The sequence below is a fragment of the Colletotrichum paranaense genome (genome assembly GCF_030867605.1).
Source record: "Colletotrichum paranaense strain IMI 384185 chromosome Unknown Scaffold_8.1, whole genome shotgun sequence".
NCBI classification, from domain to species: Eukaryota; Fungi; Ascomycota; class Sordariomycetes; order Glomerellales; family Glomerellaceae; genus Colletotrichum; species Colletotrichum paranaense.
In genome coordinates, this window is record NW_026848966.1 from 850,364 (window position 1) to 871,640 (window position 21,277).

The window sequence follows — 21,277 nt, forward strand, 5'->3', positions numbered from 1 at the left end:
CTAGGCGGGGAACCTCCGGGCAAATACCATCCCGTTGGGACTGTTGAAGAAGGAGAGAGAGGCCAAAGGGCAGGCGACTGGCAATCTGGGTGGGTTTCGTCACTGCGCAGTGACAACACACACTCACCCACACCTCATTTTCACTCTCAGTCCTAAAGCTCACGCTCACTCTTCGTCTCTCATACCATGTAGCGCACTCACTCACTCATTCTTGAAAGTAGCTCATTCTCACCGCCGGCGCACAAGTGCCCTTGGATCATGAACATGTCATGGATCTCCTCGTCACTCATCGAAGCCGGTCTTATGGCCACTACCAAGGTCCAGGCCGAGGTCAGAATGCGCAAGATTGGTTGACACTAGGGCTGATTGGTGTTTCCTCTCCTCTCCGGCCGAACCTACGCCCACTTCCTTGCCCATGCTCACAGCTCACAGCTTATCCCCAGTGCGCTCCCACCACACGTCCCCAGCCCCCTGATTTTCTCCCACTGGCTCAATCTCAATCGTCGGCACCGCGGCCACCGCAGGCAGTTTCCCTGCCTCTCCGAGCTTCCCTGCCACGGCTGATCGGTCACTGGTCAATCCCACACGGGTGAGGCGAGCAGTTCCAATCTCTTGTCTCTCATCTCCCGTCGTGGCCGCAGCCGGCGCCGCCTTCACCTGGTCGCACACTGTCACTTCTAGCCCATCCTCCCGTCCCTCCGTCCCAATTGGCACCCAATGCCCGATATGTCAGCTCGTGGCCGGCAGAGTCTCCTTGGGGCCTTGGGTAGGCCAAGTCTCCCATAATCTCAATGAGCAGTCGGGATATCCCTGGACCAGGTCGCGCATGGTCGTCGATAACCAGGCGGCCTAGGCTGCACATCCCGCGATCCCATGCGCGTAATGGCAATGATGTTCAGCGGGGAGAGCCATGCACCGGTCAGACTTAGGAAGGCGCCGTTAAGGCATCCCGAGGGCCCAATCCTGAAAGCTGCAGCCATCTTCCACGCCGGCGCTGCAGTAGACGACAGCTCAACGCTCCACACGGCGCGCGCATCTCAATGTACCTGGCCGGCTCTGGCGTTGGATGGCAGAGCCAAGGCGTGAAACCAGTTACCTCGCGACGGGGAACAACCTGCAAAGAGCTGCAAAAGCCTGCATATGGCTGCACGCCGTGAATTGGCGGATGCTGTACCTTGGCTGGGGGCGCGCCAGTAGAGGAAATTGGCCCATGTTGTCCACCTGCGGGAGATGTTGTTGGCACTCTGCATCCGTATCCGTACACCAGGACTACCTTTTAATGTCAGGTAATGTAATCCCTCAGGGCTCAGGTTTGTACGTACGGATGCTGTCTGTCCAGTGCAGAGTCCAGAGTCCAGACTCCAGTGTGCCCCCAGCTCCATGTCGAGATGGTTCGAACCCTGCCTTGTCCGCCGGGTGAGAAGCGAAGCTTCGCCGTGGTTCGTAATTTGACGCGATGATGGGTTGGGTATTGGGTACGATGCCGGTGCCCTGCCGAAACAATTAAAACCCGTCACCTGTCCCATCCCGTTTTGTGTCCCACGTCCCCGTCTCCGTCCTGCCTTCTGCCCTGCTCTTGCGCGACTTGCATCATCAGTCATCCTGACCTCGAACTCGAACTTGATCGCGCGCATTCGACTTTGGACCGACCACCCACCCACTCAAGCCGTCAATGACCTCGACACCCACATCCTGACAGAGGTCGCATGGAGGAGGTGTTGCTTGGTGAGCTGCCATAGGTCCGTGTTGGCCCAAGGTAGCAGCAGGAGCAACAGCGGCCACCAAACAATTCTCACTCCCGTCAGCCCAGTCACGTACGCGCAGCAGCACTGACATTAACTGAGCTGAAGCTGGATGTGGTGAATTGGATGGAATTGGACGAGCACTACAACCAGGGCAACCCGAGACAATTCGTGTTGCTATCAATCAGAAAGTCTGAACGGTCCGAGACTGAGACTGAGAAAAGAGCTTGTTTGGCTGGTGGACGTGTCGTGTACCTGGCCTGGTCGTCGCAACCCAACCCAACTGGCGCGACCAACTTCCAGCCTCCGGCAAGCAGGTCGCATCCAATTGGATCCAAGTGCATCGAGGAGGAGGACCGCCTCGCAGAGAGGAGGAAGCCGAAGAGCAGCAACCTGAAAGTGGGAGAACCTGAGGTTCAAGGTACCTCAACTTCAGCTCCTGGTCCCCCCTTCCAGCCCAAGGTGCTGCACCTTCTCACTCCCAGGTTTTTGTACCTTCCTTTGGAGTGTCCTACGTGATGCTCTCCACGCTCACTTCGCCTTGGAGTTGACACTGAAATTCAAAGGAAGGCGCAACTGGGCAAGAAAGGCACAACCACCACCGCTCACTGCCCAATTGGCCGCTCCTTCCTTCACATGAGATTGGCTTTTCTCACGCCTCATCCACCTTCTCATCGACAAAACAAACATTCTGCACGACGGGAAAAAAGAGAAGCCAATTTCACAAGATTTTTCTTCTTGCCATCTTTCTTTTCCCCCCCACGCACAATCAGCAGGGCTCCCAACTGGCGCAACCTCTTCTCTCACTCTCACTCTCTCTCTCACCTCTCACCTCACACCTCACTCTTATCCTTACTCCAAACTACTGCGGCCTTTCTTCCTCTCACTTCGACCACCAAAAATCTCACATCTTCAGCATCGCCATCTTCGCCATTTTCAACATCTTCACTGCACGCAATCAGTAGCAGTCCCGACAAATTCATTTCAAAGAGGTCGCTCAGCTCAATTCGACCACTGGCAGCAGTGAGGTGGCTCCAGTCTCACTCTTATCCGTTCGAATTACGCTTCTTCCAATCTATCCGTCCAATTCCGCCCACGCTGCCAAAGCGCATTGTCGCCTAGCCACCCTCTTTTTCTCAACCCAAGCTCCAACCTCCAGCCTCTCGAATTTCTTCACCTCAGACCTCCGGCTTAGCACCTTTCTCTTCTTTCTTGGACTCCATTTCTCTGGACCCTCACTTCTCCGCCTTCAATTCGTCTCTGCTGAGCAGTAGCAACTTGCTCATACAGACCGCCTTCGACAATATTTTTGGGTGTGGTATCAGGACCCCATCATCAAGATACCACCCTACCGAGTAAGTTGTACCCTGTTCCCTCCAACCTCACCCATTTTTTTCCCTGCCCGGTTTCCCATGTAACTCGACTTTCGCACAATCCACACCACCTCCGTGTTCTTACCTTTCGGTACTTGCTGACTCTTGCTGGATCAGCGTTCCCCCAGATCCTCCTCAACACCACCCACACTACCTCATTTCTCAGTTCCGAATCACCACCAAGGTGGTGATAATTCCGACTTGTCTACCCCAACAGGTCAGAGCAGTGACCTGGGCAACATTGTCAAGTTGACAGACCAAACTCCCCCCACGCCTTCTAACGACCGTCACGAAATTCACGAAATCACGACCCCTTCTGCGCAGCGCCAGCAGCAGCGGAGGCAAGCGCGAAACATTACCCCAGATCCAGTCGCTGAGAGACCAACCACTCCAGCTTCGTCCCAACTCTCCCACCGCACCCTTCGACGTACTTCGCGATCCGTTGCGACCCCAAGTCCTACACCGCAGTCTGCCCGCCAGGTCCACATTGAGGCCGCATCAGTAGGTTTCAGTCCCAAACCACAAGTTGCGACCGCGCCTGCGCCTGCGCCCACGCCAACACTTGCGCCTGCCCCGACTTTTAATTACGATTACCCTCGAACCGTCGCTCCCCTCGATCGACGAAATTCACGTGCGCGAAGAGTTCTCTCACAGGATCTGAGCGAGGACTTTGACGAAGAGTCCTCCGACGAAGCTCTGTTATTCCGAGACCCAACATCAACGTCTTCTCATACCCGACGCGAGTCTCACCGACCCCATCGCGTTTCCAGAAACACTCGCAGTGCCATCCTCTTCGCTCTTGAGGAGGCGCTTCGGCAACCTAACCTGTTCACGCCCGACGAGATAGAAGAAGGCGCATCAATGGCTGACCTGATCGGAGGCGGCACTGCCGCTTCCAACGGTAATGCCTCGGCTTCCACTCGCCAGCGCACCACTGGCGCCCCTAACCCTACCAGCTCGCCTTCTGGAATTCGTGGTCCTAGAATGATCATGCAGGAGCGCGCTGCTAGAGAGGCAGCCCGTCAGAGAGCCGAACAGGAACAGATGCAGTTGGAGAGACAGCGAGCCGAGCAGGAAGCTCGCCTATTGGAGGAGACGCAGAGACGGAATGCGGAGCGCCGAGCTGCCACCGCCGCTACTGGCGCTGCCGGAGGAGGAACAGCTGGTGGCGCCGCCAACGTGCCCCAGCAGGACCCCACCTCTCACCGGCGACCCGTAGCTACCGATACCCCACAAACCCGAACCAACCCGGGAGGAAGTTCCCGCCAGCCCACAACGACTCAGCCGCAGACTCGACACGGTCGAACGGCGTCGACGTCTCAGCCCGGCCAGCAACCCTACAGCACAGCCCCTCAGGCCAGCACCACTCAACAGCCTGCTAACACCTCTGTTCAAGGAGCCCAGGAGTCTGGCGCTACGGGATCGAGACCCAGAAACTCATTTCCCCACGCGTTTGAGCGTTGGGAAACCTTATCGGCTCATTGGGAGGGTCTCACCAGCTTCTGGATTCGACGACTTGAACAGAACAACCAGGACATTGAGCGTGATCCTGTCAACCAAGCGCTCTCTCGCCAGGTCACCGATCTTACTGCGGCCGGTGCCAACCTTTTCCACGCCGTCGTCGAGTTGCAGCGCCTCCGCGCTAGTTCTGAACGCAAGTTCCAGCGATGGTTCTTCGAGACCCGGGCTGAGCTGGAGCGTGCTCAGGAGGTCAACGCCATGTTAGAGTCGGCCCTTGACGAGGAGAGACGTGCTAGAGAGAATGCTGTTCAGGCAGCTATCCAGAAGGAGCGTCAGCACTCCGCCAACGATGAACGCGTCAGGGAGATGAAGAAGGAGCTCCAGATCTCCAAAGAAGAGGCCCGCCGCGCTTGGGAGGAGCTTGGTCGCCGCGAACATGAAGAACGCGAACGGACCCAGTCTCTGCAGAGCGGTCAGCCTACCATCCTCGGCGGCGTCCAGGTCGTCCCGATGACGCAGGGTGTTCCCAGTCGCCATGGCAGCTCCCGTGAGCAATACGGCGGCCAGCAGGCCGGCTACGCTGGCGATTATTCTCAAGCCCCTGGTGGTCAATCCATTCCCGCCACGTCCAGCAACCTCTATCCATCCGGCGATCCAGGTCAGGAAGGTGTTACCTACACGGGTGCTGGTTCCGAGGGTGGATACTCTGAAGGTGAGTACACTATCGATGCGCAAGGCCACTTCGTTCGCGATTCCCAGGGAAATAAGGTTCCCTTCATTGCTCCACCTTCCCCAGTTTCTGACGAAGGTATAGAAGAGTATGAAACCCCAGCGACGAACCCTCCCAGTGCCGGTTACCTGCAGACCCCCACCACGTCTGCTGGAGAACAGCAGCAGGGAACAGCCCAAGACTATTCCGGCTCGGGCTATGCTGCTCCAGGTTGGGAGACCGTCCCCAGGCATCATCACCCGACCCGCCTGAGCGATGTCATGGAAGAGGATGAGCGCAGCCGCGCCAGCAACAGTCAAGTGGGCCGACACTAGTATTCTCCGGCTCGAAAGCACTAAGCTTTAAAAACCCTCGATCCTCAAAGTGCTTACGCGACTCACATCGTCCCTGAAGAAAATAAGGGCGCCAGAGCCCGTTTTACCACTTACGCTCTACTCAATGGCACGGTATCATCCCGTTCTCTCGCACTAAATTCACTCTTGCAAGACTATCGCCTCTTGCGAGCACACATTACATCCTTGCCAATGGTGGCACTGAACAAGCATACATAATTCTTCTGCACGAACATACGACCTCGAGGCGACTTTGACGATTCACGCGTCATAGGAGCCTATGGGCTAGGCAGACTTCACGGGCGTTTCGCAATATGGCCTGATTCGTCCCTCATCGTTGGCACAGAACTAGAAGAACGCACCTACGGACTGTCCGTCTAGACATTGTTGGAGTTTCTCAAGCGCGACTTGACGACTAATATTTCTGTTTGGCATCACACCTTTTTTCGGAGACCTTTGCGACAAAAAAAAGAAACAATTTTGAGAGATGGTTTGACACGGCGACGGACGGTCGGGCATGAAAGGGTCAGCATGGCATGGCATGGCATACTTCTTTTTTCTCCGTTTTGGCGGCAATCAATCATGATTTTTTTTCTCCCCGACTCTCCGCCCAGAGACTTCTTCGAGTGAATAAACCGTTGCATCCTCAGTCAGACCAGAACTCGCACCCAGCCACGCTCAGCGGCAAAGATTCGACACGAGAGGCTTCAGACTTGAGAGGAAAGAAGAAGTGGAATTCGACATGGAGGCATGAGCAAAGTGTGGTGCAGAGCGCTCATGGCGTTTGGGGCAAGGGAACGGGGGAGGAGGAGCCCTGTATTTGTAGAAAAGACTTTTTGTAGGAGATAATTCATTTGCATCGAGTACGTGGCCGCACGTACTATGCGCGTACTTAGCTAGCATCGTTGTCTGGAATGCGAGAGTATCGTGACGTGCCGGTAGTTGGCTGGATGCTGCGTGACCGGCTACCGCTAGAGAAGATGTAATTTTGGGTGCGTGAAAGTCGGTGGCGGGGTGATGGCGGGGCATGCCGGGCGAAAACTCAGGCCTTGCCTTGCTTGCCTGCTTTTGAATGATGCGCGTTCCTGAGATCAGGCTGTGGGTTAGCTCACACGCTCATGACTGGGCGAGACACTCATTTACGCGCTCAAGCTCTGGTATCCCTCGAATACGAGTGCGGTAGTAGAGCCTTCTTTGGCACTCACGGCACTTGGAATACGGTGGACGTCTGAAGGCTTCGAAAATTGAAAAAGAAACCCAAGTATCCGGTTTTCTTCTAGCAAACATCTACACAGTCGTCTGAGAGGGGTAACTCGAGTGAGGGTATGGATCCTGTAGAGGAGTTGAGTTTTGCCGTCGTCTCTCCATGTCTTGCTTTACCTTCCTCTTTTCTAAAGTTGTTTGCTTCTCTCAACTTCTTCCTGAAGATTTCCAAAAGCCCTGAGACGATAGGCCTGGAAGATTTTGTATCGTGTGCAATTGGCCAGGCACCTTGTTCACGTACTTCTCTTTCTGCACCCCCAAGCGTATGGTTCTCTCGGCATATAAGTAAGGAAAACGCCCGCGATGCTGGAGATGGAGGGTGGGCGGAGGCGCGTGGTAGATGGTGGGCAATGAAACGGTTCCAATGTAGCTACCCGTCGCGCAGTCGACCAGGGATAAGCTGATGACCACTGGTTTCGTTCTGGCCCCCAGGTTGCCACCGGTCATTCAGCTGAGCCAGGCTCTGCCTCGTGGTTCGCCTCGAGTGTGTGCGGGGATTACCTCATGTCACACAGGCCAATCATGGAAATGCGAAGTTGCGAGATTTGGGCGCATGGTATTTTTAAGAATGGTGTCGCCCCCGCGTCTTTGAACGCCAATTCAATGGAGATGATATCGAGATTTTTTTGCCATGGTATCTAAGGGTCTTGCTATGATTTGCAGCGCATCATTGACTTTCAATTTCTCGACGTGTATTACCTCAATTAAGCATGTACTTGCATACCCCGTACAAGGCAATGTGGACTCCTCCCGGCCCGGGCTATGATCCCACGGAGCGCTTGACGCAGCAACTTTCACATTTAACCTTCTATGAGCAGCAAGCGCCGGCGCCGGCGCCGTATACTACATCGCCATCTCAGCAAGCTGCTGCGCATCCGACTTCGGGGGGACCGACGGTTGCCGCATTGCCAGCTCCGGATCCTGTCTCCAACAATCCGAACTATGATTTGTCCTGTTACGACCCGCCGGTCTGGAGTACGTCCAACATCGGGGCATGTCTACCGCCAGTGGACTACCCTTCACAGTCCTATACGCATGCCACTCCAACATCGGGGCTATGGCAAGACTGCACCGACGGCCTCCAACACGGGTGCAATAGTCAATTCATTCCCGGCTATTCACTCGTGGAGACGATTAGAGAACCGAAATACTCTGGCACAAGAGGGCTCGATTCCTTTATCGAGCCCGCGAAGCCCCTGCTGATGGCTTGTCCATATCTGAAGCACGATCCGTCGAGGTATAGTCAGAGACGGAGCTGTCGAGGAGCGGCGTTTCCTAGCACGCACCGGCTGAAGTGAGTTGTGGCCCGTCCCGTCTTTTGCGGCTGCATACCGCTCCCAGAAACTGGTATGGCTGACGCTGCTGTGTACGTAGGGAGCACCTACATAGAACTCATAGGCAAAAGCCCAACTGTCCACGCTGTCGCAGCCTCTTCAAAACCGAGGCCGAAGTCGGGACACATCTCAAGGCGCAGACTCTGTGCAACGTCGTCCAGGGCGAAGACAGTGTCGAGGGGTTTGATGCTGCTCAGGAGAAGCTTCTCAAGAGTAAGAAGCGTAGAAAGGGGGTCGAGACGGAAGAGGATAAGTGGAGAGAGATTTTCAAGATTCTCTTTCCTAGTCACCGAGATATACCGGATCCTTGTGAGTACTCTGAGAATGAGCACGACGCGAAGAGCCAGCTGACATTGAGTATAGTCTACAAGACCTCTCTGGATGACCGGTCCGCCACGAGCCAGGCGTCAGTACGGGAGCAAGACGATGTCGAGAGCATTTTTACTAGAGATATACCATCGCCAGTGGAAGAGGAGATGTCCTCGAAACTGGAGGAGGCTGTCGGTGGCCGCTTGAGCAAAAAGAAACGAAGGAAGTTGCTGAATGTGTTCAAGGGTTTCGCCGTTAAGATGCTCCGTCATTCCGCAGAGGGAGACATCAAGAGCAGGGCTATCACATCCCCTTCAAAGTCTACTCAGATTGAAAAGCCGTCTGGGACTGAACGGTCTGCTCGAGCTCCGAGCGAGAAGCTGTTGCGTACGGTTGCGGATGATAAACCGGACGAGAAGCTGCAAGGGAAGCATGACGAGATCTACGATTTGCATGAAGCAACACAAAGCGGAGTGCCGCCGATGGATCCGGTGATAGCTCCGAGCTGCTTGCCGTCGGTAGAAGTAACGGAGGCCCGTAGCATCTTGTTGGATTCTCAAGCCTTTGGTCTCTACTTGGACTCGGATATTACCTGCTGGTCGGCCTGGGATGCGGCGTTAGCCAATGACAATGGAGACGCGTGGCTGGACGACATACTGGGTACTGGGAATGCTTCACAAGGAGATCTTGCCCAAGAGCAGGACAAGACGCTTGAGGTTGATCCTATAAATGCTTTTGATGGAGTTGGGACTATTGCGATGCGGGTTCAGCATGTTGCAGGTGAGAACGGCACATTGTAGGAAGAATAACTAGTCACAAAATAATCGATGATGACTTGAAGGGGTTCATGCTGCCCCCATAGTTTGCTTCCTACCTTTGTCCAAGAATCCTTGATATGAGGCTGCCCTAATCTCCGCAAAGCATGCACTCCTGTCGATAATGACAAAATGTTCAGGTATCTGACTTCTATGGACCGGTAGGAGTGACATGACGTGAAGGTACACATTGAGCACATGCATGACTGACGTTGCTTTCTGCACCTTGACCAACTGACAGAGAGCATCCCATAGCCTTCGACACCGCAACGGCCCACTACTGGACAGCGGCAAGTCAGCGTAACTTGTGCAGCGAAGGAAATTTGCGAGATTTCGCAAAACATCGTCTTAGCATCTTGCGTCCCAAATAAGAGCCTGTACGCCCCGAAATCCATTCATTCAGGCTTATCATTCTGTTGTTGTGTGAGGCTCTTTTATCTCCCCAAGGACTACCGTGCCTAGTCATCCCGTGGATACAGTTCAAACGACATGTCTAGTTCAGGTCCGAGTCTTACTGACTACATCAACGACACCTGTCCAGCTTATATAGAAGAATTGACATGGGGCTCACGTCGCCTGCGACTCGTGCCGAGTGCAGAGGAGGGCTACGATTCCGATCTATCGACGCCATCTATCGGTGTCTCTGTTTGGGTGGGCGGCGCGAATCGACTTTTAGACATTTACGGAGATGACGGAGGGGTAGGATCGGGAGGGCCAAGAGGAGGAGAAGAATCCACATTTAAATCGGTAGCTTCGATCTCTAGAACGATTCACCATGGCCATGAGCAACATGATCTCGAGTCCTCCAGCGCAGCCGCACTTTCAAAACAGTTTAGCCAGCTGACGCTTGGCGAAACGAATAGGTTCAAGACATCTACGGCAATTTCAGAGCAGCCTAAGAACAGCGCATTGAATAGAGAGAAGTCTAGTAAAGGCGAGGAAGAAACGCAAATCGGACTTCAAGGGCCCAGGAGAAGCATAGCTCCCAGACAAGACGATTCAGCTTGGCTCGCAAAATCGCCTGGGCTTTCGACAGATGGCAGTGGCGACATCAAGATCAACCCTCGTGAGTCATCCGATGCGATTGGTGAGGAAGAGGCACAGAAGACGGATGATCTTCTCCAGACGCCCAGGTCATCCAAAGATACTTGCTTCTCTGTGCCGCGGTGTCCCAATCCGACCAACGTACCAACACCATTCCATTCCAAGGGACTTAAGCTAGCTTGCCCATATCTCAAGTTCAATCCAGCAGTGTATGGAGAAACTCTCTCTTGCACTCGCTACTTCCCCTCCACTCACAGACTGAAGTAAGGTGCTCTCTACAACTGGAAGCTCGCCGAGACTAATCATCGACGGTCCTGCCTTTAGAGAGCATCTATACAGACACCACGAGCAAAAGCCCCACTGCCTACGTTGCGGCAAAATCTTTGACAGTCAAGCTGACTCGGCAGAGCATGCTCAACTGGAGAAGCCCTGCAATCTCGTGAAGAATGTCTCTTTCGAAGGTTTTAACAAAGACCAGCTGAAGAAATTGAAAAGTCGGAAGCGGACACGAGGCGATAGATCGGAGGAAGAGAATTGGAGGAACATCTACCTCATACTGTTCCCGGATTGCACCGTCATTCCAGACCCTTGTATGTCGGCTCAGGTCACTCGTCGATATTTCCAGGGTTGTTCGGATTTACTGACATTTCCTACAGTCTACAGGATCCAGTATGATGACAGCATTGTAGAACACAGTGAACTTCAGAAGCTATTCACACAAGACAACTACTCTGACATGGGCGAGCAGTTCTTCTCAAAACTAGAGGAAATCGCTGAAGTCTCCCTCGATGGCGCCAAAAGGCGCGCAATGTTGATGCTTTTCGAGACATTTGCTCGAAAGAAGATCGCCAAGACGAACAAAGACCACGGCCCGTAGCATCCAGGAGACGCCTGCACTGCATCAACAAAAGCCACATCCTCGTCGACTATGAAAAACCCATCTGACGCGAGATGTGTTGAGGACCTCACTCCGTCGATTCCCCAAGACGCATCTGTCGCGTCACTGCTACTAGAGACCGGTACAGACGGAATTGATGATACTGCGGGTATTTCTTCATGTTTCGCTACTTTCGGTTCAATCGATGAATACGACTTCACCCAGGCGTTATTGGATGATCAGATTCCTTCATTGACACAGTGGCAAGAGGCTGATTTGAACTGTATTGAGGGAGGCCTCAACTAATTATGCAGCTATCCATTCAACGAATATCTGGACATGGCCGCTATATGCCCAAACAATATCCTAAATGAAGGAATCAGCGTCTATAATGGTGTTGGAGAGCACATGGCATCTATATCCCTGACACAGGCGTCAGTAGAAGCGGCCGTGGCAGATGAGAAGCGCGAAGAGGCTGTCAAGATCAACAACAATGATACAGAGGCAGACACCAATAGGATGATTAATGCTAGAGAGTGATGGGCAAGGACTCAAATCCCAAATATCAGCAAAATCGAAGGGAAGTTGGGCTACGATAGCACTTAGAGACAAGTCAGGGCAAGGATCTCGACAAGTCATCATCACGCCTGGGTCAGCCCCCCTCACGACTGTGCTCGGTAAATGATTTCTATGCTTAGTTGAAGTGATTCAAATAAACTTCTATATGGCACACTATAAATGAAAGAAATCGGAGGAAAGTATAGGTTGAGATGGCCCCTAAGCCTTGCAGTGTGATCTCTCGCCCTTCAGAGCCCCTAGGATCTCGCAATACCTTCACATACGACCATACCCATTGGAAAATTCGGGATCCCGTCCGCTCTCCCATAGACAAGCCAATGAGGGCCGGATTAGTAGTTGGGTCGGTGGCGACCAGCGAATACCTGGTGTTGTATGTTTTTGATCTTTTTGTGAAGCTATCGTGGTCCACTTTGGCACGATCGTGGTGGGGAACGCTACCACTGGGCCTCGGTGAAGTAAACTAGAGAAAAAGCCCAAGGAATAAGATTGCTCATCATCAATTCATTGAAACTTTCTTGATAGTGTTGCTTTTACGTCCGCCTTTGAAGCTGTTTCCCTGCTTCCAATGGCAAAGATACTGAAGATGGCGCTGTCTAGTACACATCAGCCTTTCCCCCAGAGCAACCCTCCAAAAAGTAGGCAAGTACTGTGTATCTTGAGTCACGAAACTTTAAACAAATGTAGTACTTTGAAGTCAATGCTTGTGGACGAACCTGGACTTCGGGAAATAATATTGTCATGATTTTCGGCTGAGTGTGAGATTCGGCCTTGAAGAGCTTGGTGAGTAAGTTAGCACCGACTCCCCACATATGCCTTTCCACGATGTTGCAAGCTTGGTCATGGAAGTTTATGTAGGTGCATTCAAACTCAGGTATGATTGACTGTTTACTCCGGGTTCGCATTGACTTTGGTAATAATGAGCCCAACATCATGTCTTCGGGGAGGGTAGGTTACTAAGCTTCGCGAAGCAAAAGGCGTCGAGAAGGGATGAGGCAGGGTATGTATAGAGACACCTCCAAAATCCATCTTTCCAGATATGCGCGCCTGGCAGATGCTGCTGGACACGTACTACCTTCGATGCGGATCATTCTCTAACTTCTGAAGCACCTTCCATCCTTCTCTTTCGATAGATAAAGTGGAATGTGCATCTGTGTTCAATGCATGTAGGCCGCCGCATGAGAATCAACCAGAGTTAGCCGGTCCAAGCTACGGAAAGGATGCTGAGATGCAGCTTCTCAAAGAGAGCTTCGGCTGGTTTGGGGAACGACAAGGTGCCGCAATTGATTTGGTTGCTATAGAAACGTTGACTATCTCATACTTCAGCGAAGACGTAGGGGAAAATTTTGGTTAAGAGACTGCATGCAAAGTGTGCAAGTTTCTATGAGTACTCGAGCCGCCTGACAACAGCCTCTTGCCCCCGCTGTGCAGCCCTTGAGAGTGGTGTTTGACCATATTGATCTTTCCTATTGACATCGACCTTGCCTGTGTCCATAAGTAGCTTGACTACCCTATCGTGGCCCTCCTCGGCAGCCCATGAGAGTGGTGTCCGATCGTGTTGATCTTTCCCATCGACGTCCACCTTACCTGTATCGAGAAGAAGCTTAACTACCGCCTCGTGCCCTTGGTGAGCGGCCAATAAGAGTGGTGTTCGACCACATTGATCTTTCCCATTAACGCCGGCCTTACCCGTGTCCACAAGTAGCTTGACCACCCACCTGAGCCCATACTGAGAAGCCCAGAAGAGTGGCGTTTGGCCATAGTGATCTTTTTTATCGACGTCGGCCTTGCCCGTGTCAAGAAGCAACTCGACCACCTCCTCTTTTCCATGCTGAATAGCCCATAACAGTGGCGTTCGACCATGTTCATCTGTTCTATTGACGTCGGCATTACCCACAAACACAAGAAATTCAATCGTCGCATGATGATGATGATGATGATGATGACGACGACGGCGACGACGATGATGATGATGATGATGAATTGTTTTGCGCAAAATCGTCGCCTCACATCTATGCTGAATGGCCCATAAGAGTGGTGTTTGGCCATGCTGGTCTCTTTCATCGACGTCGAACTTGCCCGTATCGAGAAGCACCTTAGCTACCGCTCTCCGCCCCAGCTGGAGAGCCCATAGGAAAAGTGTTCGGCCGCCTTGGTCTCTTTGATCGACGTTAACTTTGCCCGTATCGAGGAGCATTTTGACTATTATTTCACGCCCGATCAGGATGGCCCATAAGAGTGGTGTTTGGCCATACTGGTCTCTTTCATCGACGTTGACTTTGCCCGTATCGAGGAGCATTTTGACTATTATTTCACGCCCGATCCGGATGGCCCATAAGAGTGGTGTTTGGCCATACTGGTCTCTTTCATCGACGTCGACCTTGCCCGTATCGAGAAACATTTTGACTATTGCCTCATGCCCCATCTGGATGGCCCATAAGAATGGCGTTCGGCCATCTAGGTCTCTTTCATTGCCCGCATCTCCATTCTCTAGTCTTACGTGTAGAATTGCTTTCGCTAATCTCGGCTTGTTCGCTTTGACAGCCGTCCAAAATGACGCGTCTGATTCGGAATCTTGGTTGCCTTGCCGCAGAAACCGCATTGCCAATCCAAAGTGGCCCATTCCAACGGCTACGTCGAAGGCTGTCTGCTTGTAGGCACCAATCATTCCAACCATTTGCGGTGCGTGGTGGCGTAGAACCTCCACCGTTTCCGTATGTCCATTCCTTGCGGCGATAAGCAACGGGAATTCGCCGAAAAAGTCTCGTCTATCCGCTGAAGCGCCGTGTGACAGTAGAAGGCTGACAACTGCCGTATAGCCTCTTCGCGAAGCTAAACTTATCGCTTCATTGTCGTGTCCATATTCATCTTCATCTCCATCTTCAATAAGGTCAAAACCCTTTGATCTGCTTGTGTTACCACCGGCCTTTAGCAGTTTCGACAAGATTTCTAGACCATCAAGATCACCGTTCTCAGACATGTCCTTGACCATATAGAAGATAGCTCCGTCGAGCTCCACACCCTTTTCTAACAGTATTGAAATAAGCTTTTTGTCTGTGACGGATAGCGTATGACACGAGCTCTTTCTGGTGCCCGAAGACTTCGAGATCAGCACCCCCTTCAATTAACCTGAAGATTGCCTGCCCAGCTCCCATCGTCACGGCAACGGTCAAGGGCAGTTCCCCATCACCATTTTCCATATTCACGTGAGAAAGATAGTTCCTTGTCTGCCCTTGGCTATCGTCTTGAGAGATCTTGAGGTTAACTGCCTCCTCTTGAAGCTGCCAATCAATGGAACGATCCAGCAATAGTAAGGCCATATCTTCGCGACACTCTCTAAGAGCGAGGAGTAATGGCGTATTCCCATCTGCATCTCTACCCTCAAGCTCTGCATGGTCTTTGATAAGCAATGAGTCTAAATAGCTCTTTGAGCCAAACCCCACCAAAACATGAAGGGGTGTTGCTCCAACAAATGGCCATCCCCTAGGTGCGTGAACATTGTCAGGATCCATCACTCTCCATAGGCTCGCGATCTTATGCAAGGTTTCAGATTGTCGATACCAGTAAATGCACGTAAGGAGATCATCTTGAGAAATTCCTGCACGCTCAACTTCCTGGATATGGTGGAACAAGAACTGTGCTGTGTATGGTACCAGCGGAAATCTTGCTGAGAGTTTCCCCAAAGACAGCTGAGCGCCTTCTAAGACTTCTCTCAAAGTCAGATAGCTCAGACAAGACCTTGATATTTCGAAGTGACTTGCTCCAATGGGACATTGAGAAGAAGAATTGTGAGGATTGGGCTTGAAAAACTTTCCTAGCACATAATCCGCAACTGACTGGTGGATGAATTGAGCTTCCCGGTCCCAGTCCTCCCCATCAGGATCGTGTTGCTCCCAAATCTCGCGAGTTCGGAATTCCACGAGGCCTTTAGAAACATGTGTGACGATTCTCTCGAACTGAGTTGCAGTATCTGTCCAGTTGTCGTGGCGTCTGACTTGCGAAATATTTGTGCAGTCCATATCGTTATAATCGATAGCAAGGGCTTCTCGGAGCTCGTGTGAAGACAAGGGCCGCGCGGCAAATAAGATCCATTGGAAGAGTTTCGTCATTTGGTGGTGCTCGACAGCATCGACACCGCCTAATATTTCAGCGTACAACCCATCAAGGGCTTCCGGGATAGCTGTGAGTCTTTTGTGCAGATTCTCGACCCTGGTACCAATAACGCTTCCATGGAGTATCAAGGCAACAATCAGTACTGTCCATTGGAATCCTCCATGAGCCTTCATCAAGATTTCATTCTCGAGCTGTTGCCGCTTTGCGATCGGTTGAATTTCTTTGAGTCGTTCTCGAACGACTAGCCTAATGTCTTCGTCGTTTTTCTCTTCCACGTGGATTGCTGGCATTGTCTCGTACCCAAGGATAGGATAATGTCTCGAAGAAAAGCATATTTTGACCGGTGCCTTTTCGCGTTCGATGTCGTTCATGAGGGTTTTGAAGTACGCCAGTAAGCTCCTTGCATCATCTTCGCCAGACTCATCAAGGGCATCGACAAAGATGACCACAGGTTGCTTTTTTGTTCCCTTGGTCAAAATCTCGTACATGAAATCTTGGAGTTCCCTTTCGGCCCAACTCCATCGGTTCTCTTCATAAGCCCCAAATCGCGCCTGCCGGTCTTTGAAGCGTTCAGTGAGTTGAGAGAGGTGTTGTGGGAAGAACTTCAACATGGAGTTAAGCAATGCCCGGAACACACCCAATGGAGTCTTCTGCAAAGGGTTTCCCCGGCCGTGGATGAAGAAGGACACAACAAGTTCTCCGGACCCTCTGCGATCCATCGTTGTGACTGCAAATTTCATGAGAACTGACTTGCCGGTTCCAGGGTTCCCTTTGATCCAGAAAAGGCCCCGCGCACTATTCATCCAAGCTTGGTATTGCGGATCCTCGAGAAGCCAACCACAGGTGTCCTTTGGGGAATAAACATCGCTGTACCTGTACTCTTGTTCTCGAAACGATAGTGACCTGAGACAGTCTAAGTCGTGTCAGCTATTTGTTACAATTTATCCTCGGGGTCCATACCCTTATTATCATCCGAAAGGATTATGAATGCTGCAAGAACTGTCATTTTATTGTTTGGACAAATACTGGGATCTAGCTACCCACAATCAACTCCAGTTTCTGGACTTCTGGCACCGATTCTGCTCTGCGTGGTGGTGCCCAGTAATTCTCGTGTCACGGTGGTGACACGCCTGTAGAACACGTCGTGTCCGTGGCTGTATTTCACCATCTCAGAGTGGTTGCGGTCAATTGGATGGCGTTGATTGCTGTAGCATGTCGCTGAAGAGACATCAACTAAGACTTCGCTAGGCCCAGACAACTCCCACTTGCCATTCACCTAAGTTAACTGTAAGCAGGCACTTCGTCGGAGGCGAACCAAACCAACTGAACCTACTTCTATAGCCGTGGGAGACTTTTCCGTTTCGTAGAAGGACACAATTGACGGCCTTTTTGCACTGATTACATTGTTGAATTCTTTCTCCAGGCGTTGGAGGAGTGCTGAGTTTTTGTTGAGCGACTCAAGTAAACTCCGGTTAGGCTGATTTTTGACCAGAGGAACGAGTGACTCGATGGCCAAGCCTTGATGAGGAACGCCAAAGAACATGAATCCAGAGATGGAATCTAGGATCGATGCGTGCGCTTCGTGTATCTCTTCTTTCATTCTGACTATAGTCTGCATCAAAGGATAAAGCAAGGATATCAGTAGCCAATTCCTTCTTCGGTGGTAATTTGGTTTGAGCTGACCTCTTTGATAACAAGACCTCCCAGGCTGTGACCAATAAACACTATGGGATGAGAATGCATTGGGTCCTGTATGCTAGATTAGATACATAGAGCGACTCGGATTCCAGGCGTGATATACACACCCGAATACCTCTCAAATCGATCTGGAGAGCTCTACCCAGATCTGACAAGTTCTGGAAGGACCTGCTCTGTACAAGTTGAGTGTCGTACCCATATATTAAGATCCTTGCATTTGGAAAGTCTGATGGAAGCGCATCTCGGAGCCACATGAAAGGTCCTCCTCTTTCCTTGAACGAACCAAATGCATGCCCTCCGAGGCCAGACATGGCAATCACACTGGAACATGGGTTAATGCCGCGTAAGTCGCCGTGAGATTGTCGTCAACTCACTCTACATTACAACTCTCGTCGACGGTACGTTGAAGAGGTGTGAAGCCTGAGAAGTGAGTATCGAATATGAGTGGTGCCTTAAAGTCGGAGTCATCCTCATTCGTTAGGCTAACCACCCATTCATTTCTAGAGCGATCTGAGAAGCAATCTGGGAGGGGATTGAAACGGAGAGTTGCGACTCGACTGTCTCCTTTGACAGGACAAATCGCAAGCGAATGAACAATGACGCTTGCGTTGGGTTCGAGAGAAAGAACTTCCTTGATCAATACACGGACGTCAGCCCTAGTCTCGTATTCGCGGGGTAGTCCGCGTATCCTGAAGTTCTGGTTGTAATCGGTCGGCATGATGCTGCTGGCCTCGCACCAGAAAACGAAGCCGGTGACTGAGCGGAAGCGAGCGAAGCGAAAAGATTTTCCCCAATCTGTTGGCCCTTTTTTCGAGGGTAACAACTCCTATTAGGTGGCGTCCGTGGCTGGAAGACATTGCTTCGGTTTTGACAAGGGTTCGCACTCCAGCTCGGCTTTGGGCCTATCAAGGCATGTCTGGAAGCCTCAAACCACAAACCAACAAGCACTCCACGTCACCGCAACAACCAACCCCCTGCGCTGGTTTCCCTAGAAAGGCTCATTGAGTACCAGCGGCTGATGAGACCTTACTTGAGCGGTCAGGTCACAGCTACCGGGATCATTCCTCAGCATCTCCAGGAAAGAGACGCAGGAGTAAGCGCTGGCCTCGCATGGTATGCGATGATTGGTTGTGTTATCCTACTCAGCTTCAGCCGCCTCTTTCAGTAGCTATGCCAAGAGCAGGCAGAAGCTCAATTCACAGCTCCACACCTGATCACGTAGCATTGCTTTACCGCCTCCTGACGCGCTGTAGGACAACCTGCCAGGCTTCGCTGCTACACCCCCTCTACCCTCCGATAACCAGCCACGCCCGGGTACGGCAACACACTGTTGCCGTGCGGGATAGAACGGGCGTAGATATCATGGTATATTATGTCCAGCTACAACAGATGTAGGTAGCAGGCTTGACAAAGCTGCGTGGAGTGGCTTAAACGCTCTGGCTACGAACACTGGGCACAATTGCGCCAAAAAGCAATGTAACAGCTCAGAGCATCATGGCACTGCTGACATCGTAAATATCGTTGACATAATGTTAAGGCAAGGTAGGTATCGTAAATCTAGGCGATCATACGGAAGTTTATAGTCTGAGAGGAGAGAGCAGAGGATGAGAGGAAAGAAAGAAACTGCAACCCACTAGACTATTTGATTCATCAATTCTATTATCTGATTGAGGTTGAACATAAAACAACATTTCTCTGCTAGACTTGACGCAGCTGATGCCCTGACATTGCCTATACTCGCGCCGACCAAATCCCGCTTGACGTCACTCTTACATCTCCTATACTTCCAGAGTGTCTACTATCGAAGCACTTGTGACAGTCCTGAAGGTCTCCTTGCTCTGGATATCTGCCTATCACGCCTTTACTGACAGCGACTGCTCATCTGCAATTCTCCACCGCACATATCCCGTGCCCGAGCGAATTCAGGGGTCTTAAACAAAGCGGTTGCAAAACTTTAGGGGCATGGCGCAAGCAGATACCAGCAACGCCGAATTCTCAGACGTGACTTTGGTATACTGACGATACATGTGTTTAAATTGGGGGTAGGCAGGGTCAGTAAGGGTGCCATCCTTTTGCAGGTCGAGTCTGAGCAACCGAATCTCACCACCGGCCTGGTGGAAAACACCAAGAGAGTTGCCGTAGCGGACGACCTTGAGTGGTCTTGTCGGTTCGGCGTTTATGGGCTGGGGAGAAATGCCGTCTATCCATTGTAAGCCGTTGCTGGCGGCCTGGGCGGACACGTCAATGGTGGTGGTTCCCGGCTCTAGCTTCGGGTGGCCGTACATGGAGTCGTAGCCGCACAGGGGCAGCGTCATGTACCACAGCCGGCCCTGGTTGTAGTCGTTGGAATCGACGGCGAAGATGTAAAGGAGCGGCGGAGCAGACGAGTCGGGTGGCTGAACGGCGACGGCACAGGCCGCCCGGAAGCCGTGGCTGCCCGAGGTGATGTTGAGGAGGGACCACCGCGTGTCCGTCGAGGTGGAGGTGAGCCTGCCCATGGCGGTGGCGCTGGTGAAGCCGAGCGTGATGACTCTTGATGAGCCCAGGCCGCTGTTGTCATCTGGGAACGGGGTATACAGCGCAAAGACGGTAGTCGAGTTGTCCAGGTAGATGAGCTGCTGCGGTCCGACGTTTCCTGTGCCTCTGTTGTCTACTTGTGGTCCGTTTGGAATCGACATCGGCGAGGCGAACCAGTCGGCGGACGGACGGTAGCCGGCCAAGTACGCGGCCCCGCCCCGTGCTGGCACGGAGAAGTCACGGTCACCGGAGTCTTTGCGGCAGCAGAGTGCGGCAAAGCGGTCGTCGGCCCTGGGCCACTTGCTTTCGTCATAAGCGAGTACGCGATACGGGTCGTTGGCGTCAGGAACTAGCAGGTTGTGCTCGATGGGCTGGAAGAAGGGCGAGGCCGTGGCGAACAGCCGGCCGTTGACGGTCAGGATGCTCGCAGACATGTGTGAGAAGTCGTCCTGCTTGACGCCGGCGGACCAGGGCTGGTTGGCCCAGTCAGTAGCTGATCCCGTCTCAGTCCCCGCGGGCAGGCACGCAGCGGAGCAGATGTCCAGACTCGGAGTAAGCTCCAGCACAAAGGCCTTGTATCGCGGGTTCGAGGCATCGTTGCTCTGCTGGCCGTGGCTGACAACGATGATCATTTGCAGCTGGGCGAGACCATCCTGCCAGGTCAGAGCGCCGGTGGACTTGATCTCTATATTTTCATTGTAGCTGACCATGGGCCACGAAGGCCGGTAGCCCGGGATCAAGCTGTATAGCGAATTGCTCAAGTTGAGCGGGTACGGCTTGCTGATGGTCGCGAAGCTAGAGCTGTTGTCTGCTCCTGCGTTGCGACGGAGATATCTAAAGATGAGTTTGTTCCCGTCCAAGTAGCAGAGCAGCAGCGCTTCCGTGGCCTCGTCGCTAGACATGGTGAATTGTTGCGGACTAAGACCAGAGTCTTGTGTGTGTGCGTGTGTGTAGGCGAGTGTGGTTTGGCATGTGCTACTATTCTGACGACTACCTCGCTAGTTGGCAATCAATATTGAACGGGGTAAGACGGAGTATTAAGAGCATCGCAGAGTGGCTTCGCCTCTGAGCTGACGGGGTAAAGAAAGGTGTC

General features: G+C 52.4%; 5 protein-coding genes across 5 annotated transcripts; 3 read left to right on the top strand and 2 right to left on the bottom strand.

Annotated features, from left to right (window-relative positions):
• Window positions 1–1,388: 1,388 nt before the first annotated feature.
• Window positions 1,389–5,620, top strand: CPAR01_10137 (uncharacterized protein; the record flags this gene model as incomplete). The annotated part of the gene is made up of 4 exons (XM_060494400.1): window positions 1,389–1,439; window positions 1,845–2,227; window positions 3,033–3,097; window positions 3,282–5,620. 4 exons carry the CDS (start codon window positions 1,389–1,391, stop codon window positions 5,618–5,620), a joined length of 2,838 nt encoding a protein of 945 aa, XP_060346582.1.
• Window positions 5,621–7,611: 1,991 nt separating this feature from the next.
• On the top strand, window positions 7,612–9,344 carry CPAR01_10138 (uncharacterized protein; the record flags this gene model as incomplete). Its single annotated transcript, XM_060494401.1, has 2 exons — window positions 7,612–8,195; window positions 8,276–9,344. The coding sequence occupies 2 exons, from the start codon at window positions 7,612–7,614 to the stop codon at window positions 9,342–9,344; spliced, it is 1,653 nt and encodes a 550-aa protein (XP_060346583.1).
• A 504-nt stretch (window positions 9,345–9,848) lies between these two features.
• CPAR01_10139 (uncharacterized protein) lies at window positions 9,849–11,280 on the top strand (the record flags this gene model as incomplete). The annotated part of the gene is made up of 3 exons (XM_060494402.1): window positions 9,849–10,612; window positions 10,692–10,993; window positions 11,060–11,280. 3 exons carry the CDS (start codon window positions 9,849–9,851, stop codon window positions 11,278–11,280), a joined length of 1,287 nt encoding a protein of 428 aa, XP_060346584.1.
• A 1,957-nt stretch (window positions 11,281–13,237) lies between these two features.
• Window positions 13,238–18,385, bottom strand: CPAR01_10140 (uncharacterized protein; the record flags this gene model as incomplete). Its single annotated transcript, XM_060494403.1, has 7 exons — window positions 13,238–14,878; window positions 15,063–16,882; window positions 16,930–16,959; window positions 17,014–17,245; window positions 17,303–17,581; window positions 17,775–17,988; window positions 18,042–18,385. 7 exons carry the CDS (start codon window positions 18,383–18,385, stop codon window positions 13,238–13,240), a joined length of 4,560 nt encoding a protein of 1,519 aa, XP_060346585.1.
• A 1,213-nt stretch (window positions 18,386–19,598) lies between these two features.
• CPAR01_10141 (uncharacterized protein) lies at window positions 19,599–21,086 on the bottom strand (the record flags this gene model as incomplete). The annotated part of the gene is made up of 1 exon (XM_060494404.1): window positions 19,599–21,086. The coding sequence occupies one exon, from the start codon at window positions 21,084–21,086 to the stop codon at window positions 19,599–19,601; it is 1,488 nt and encodes a 495-aa protein (XP_060346586.1).
• Between the last annotated feature and the right edge of the window lie 191 nt (window positions 21,087–21,277).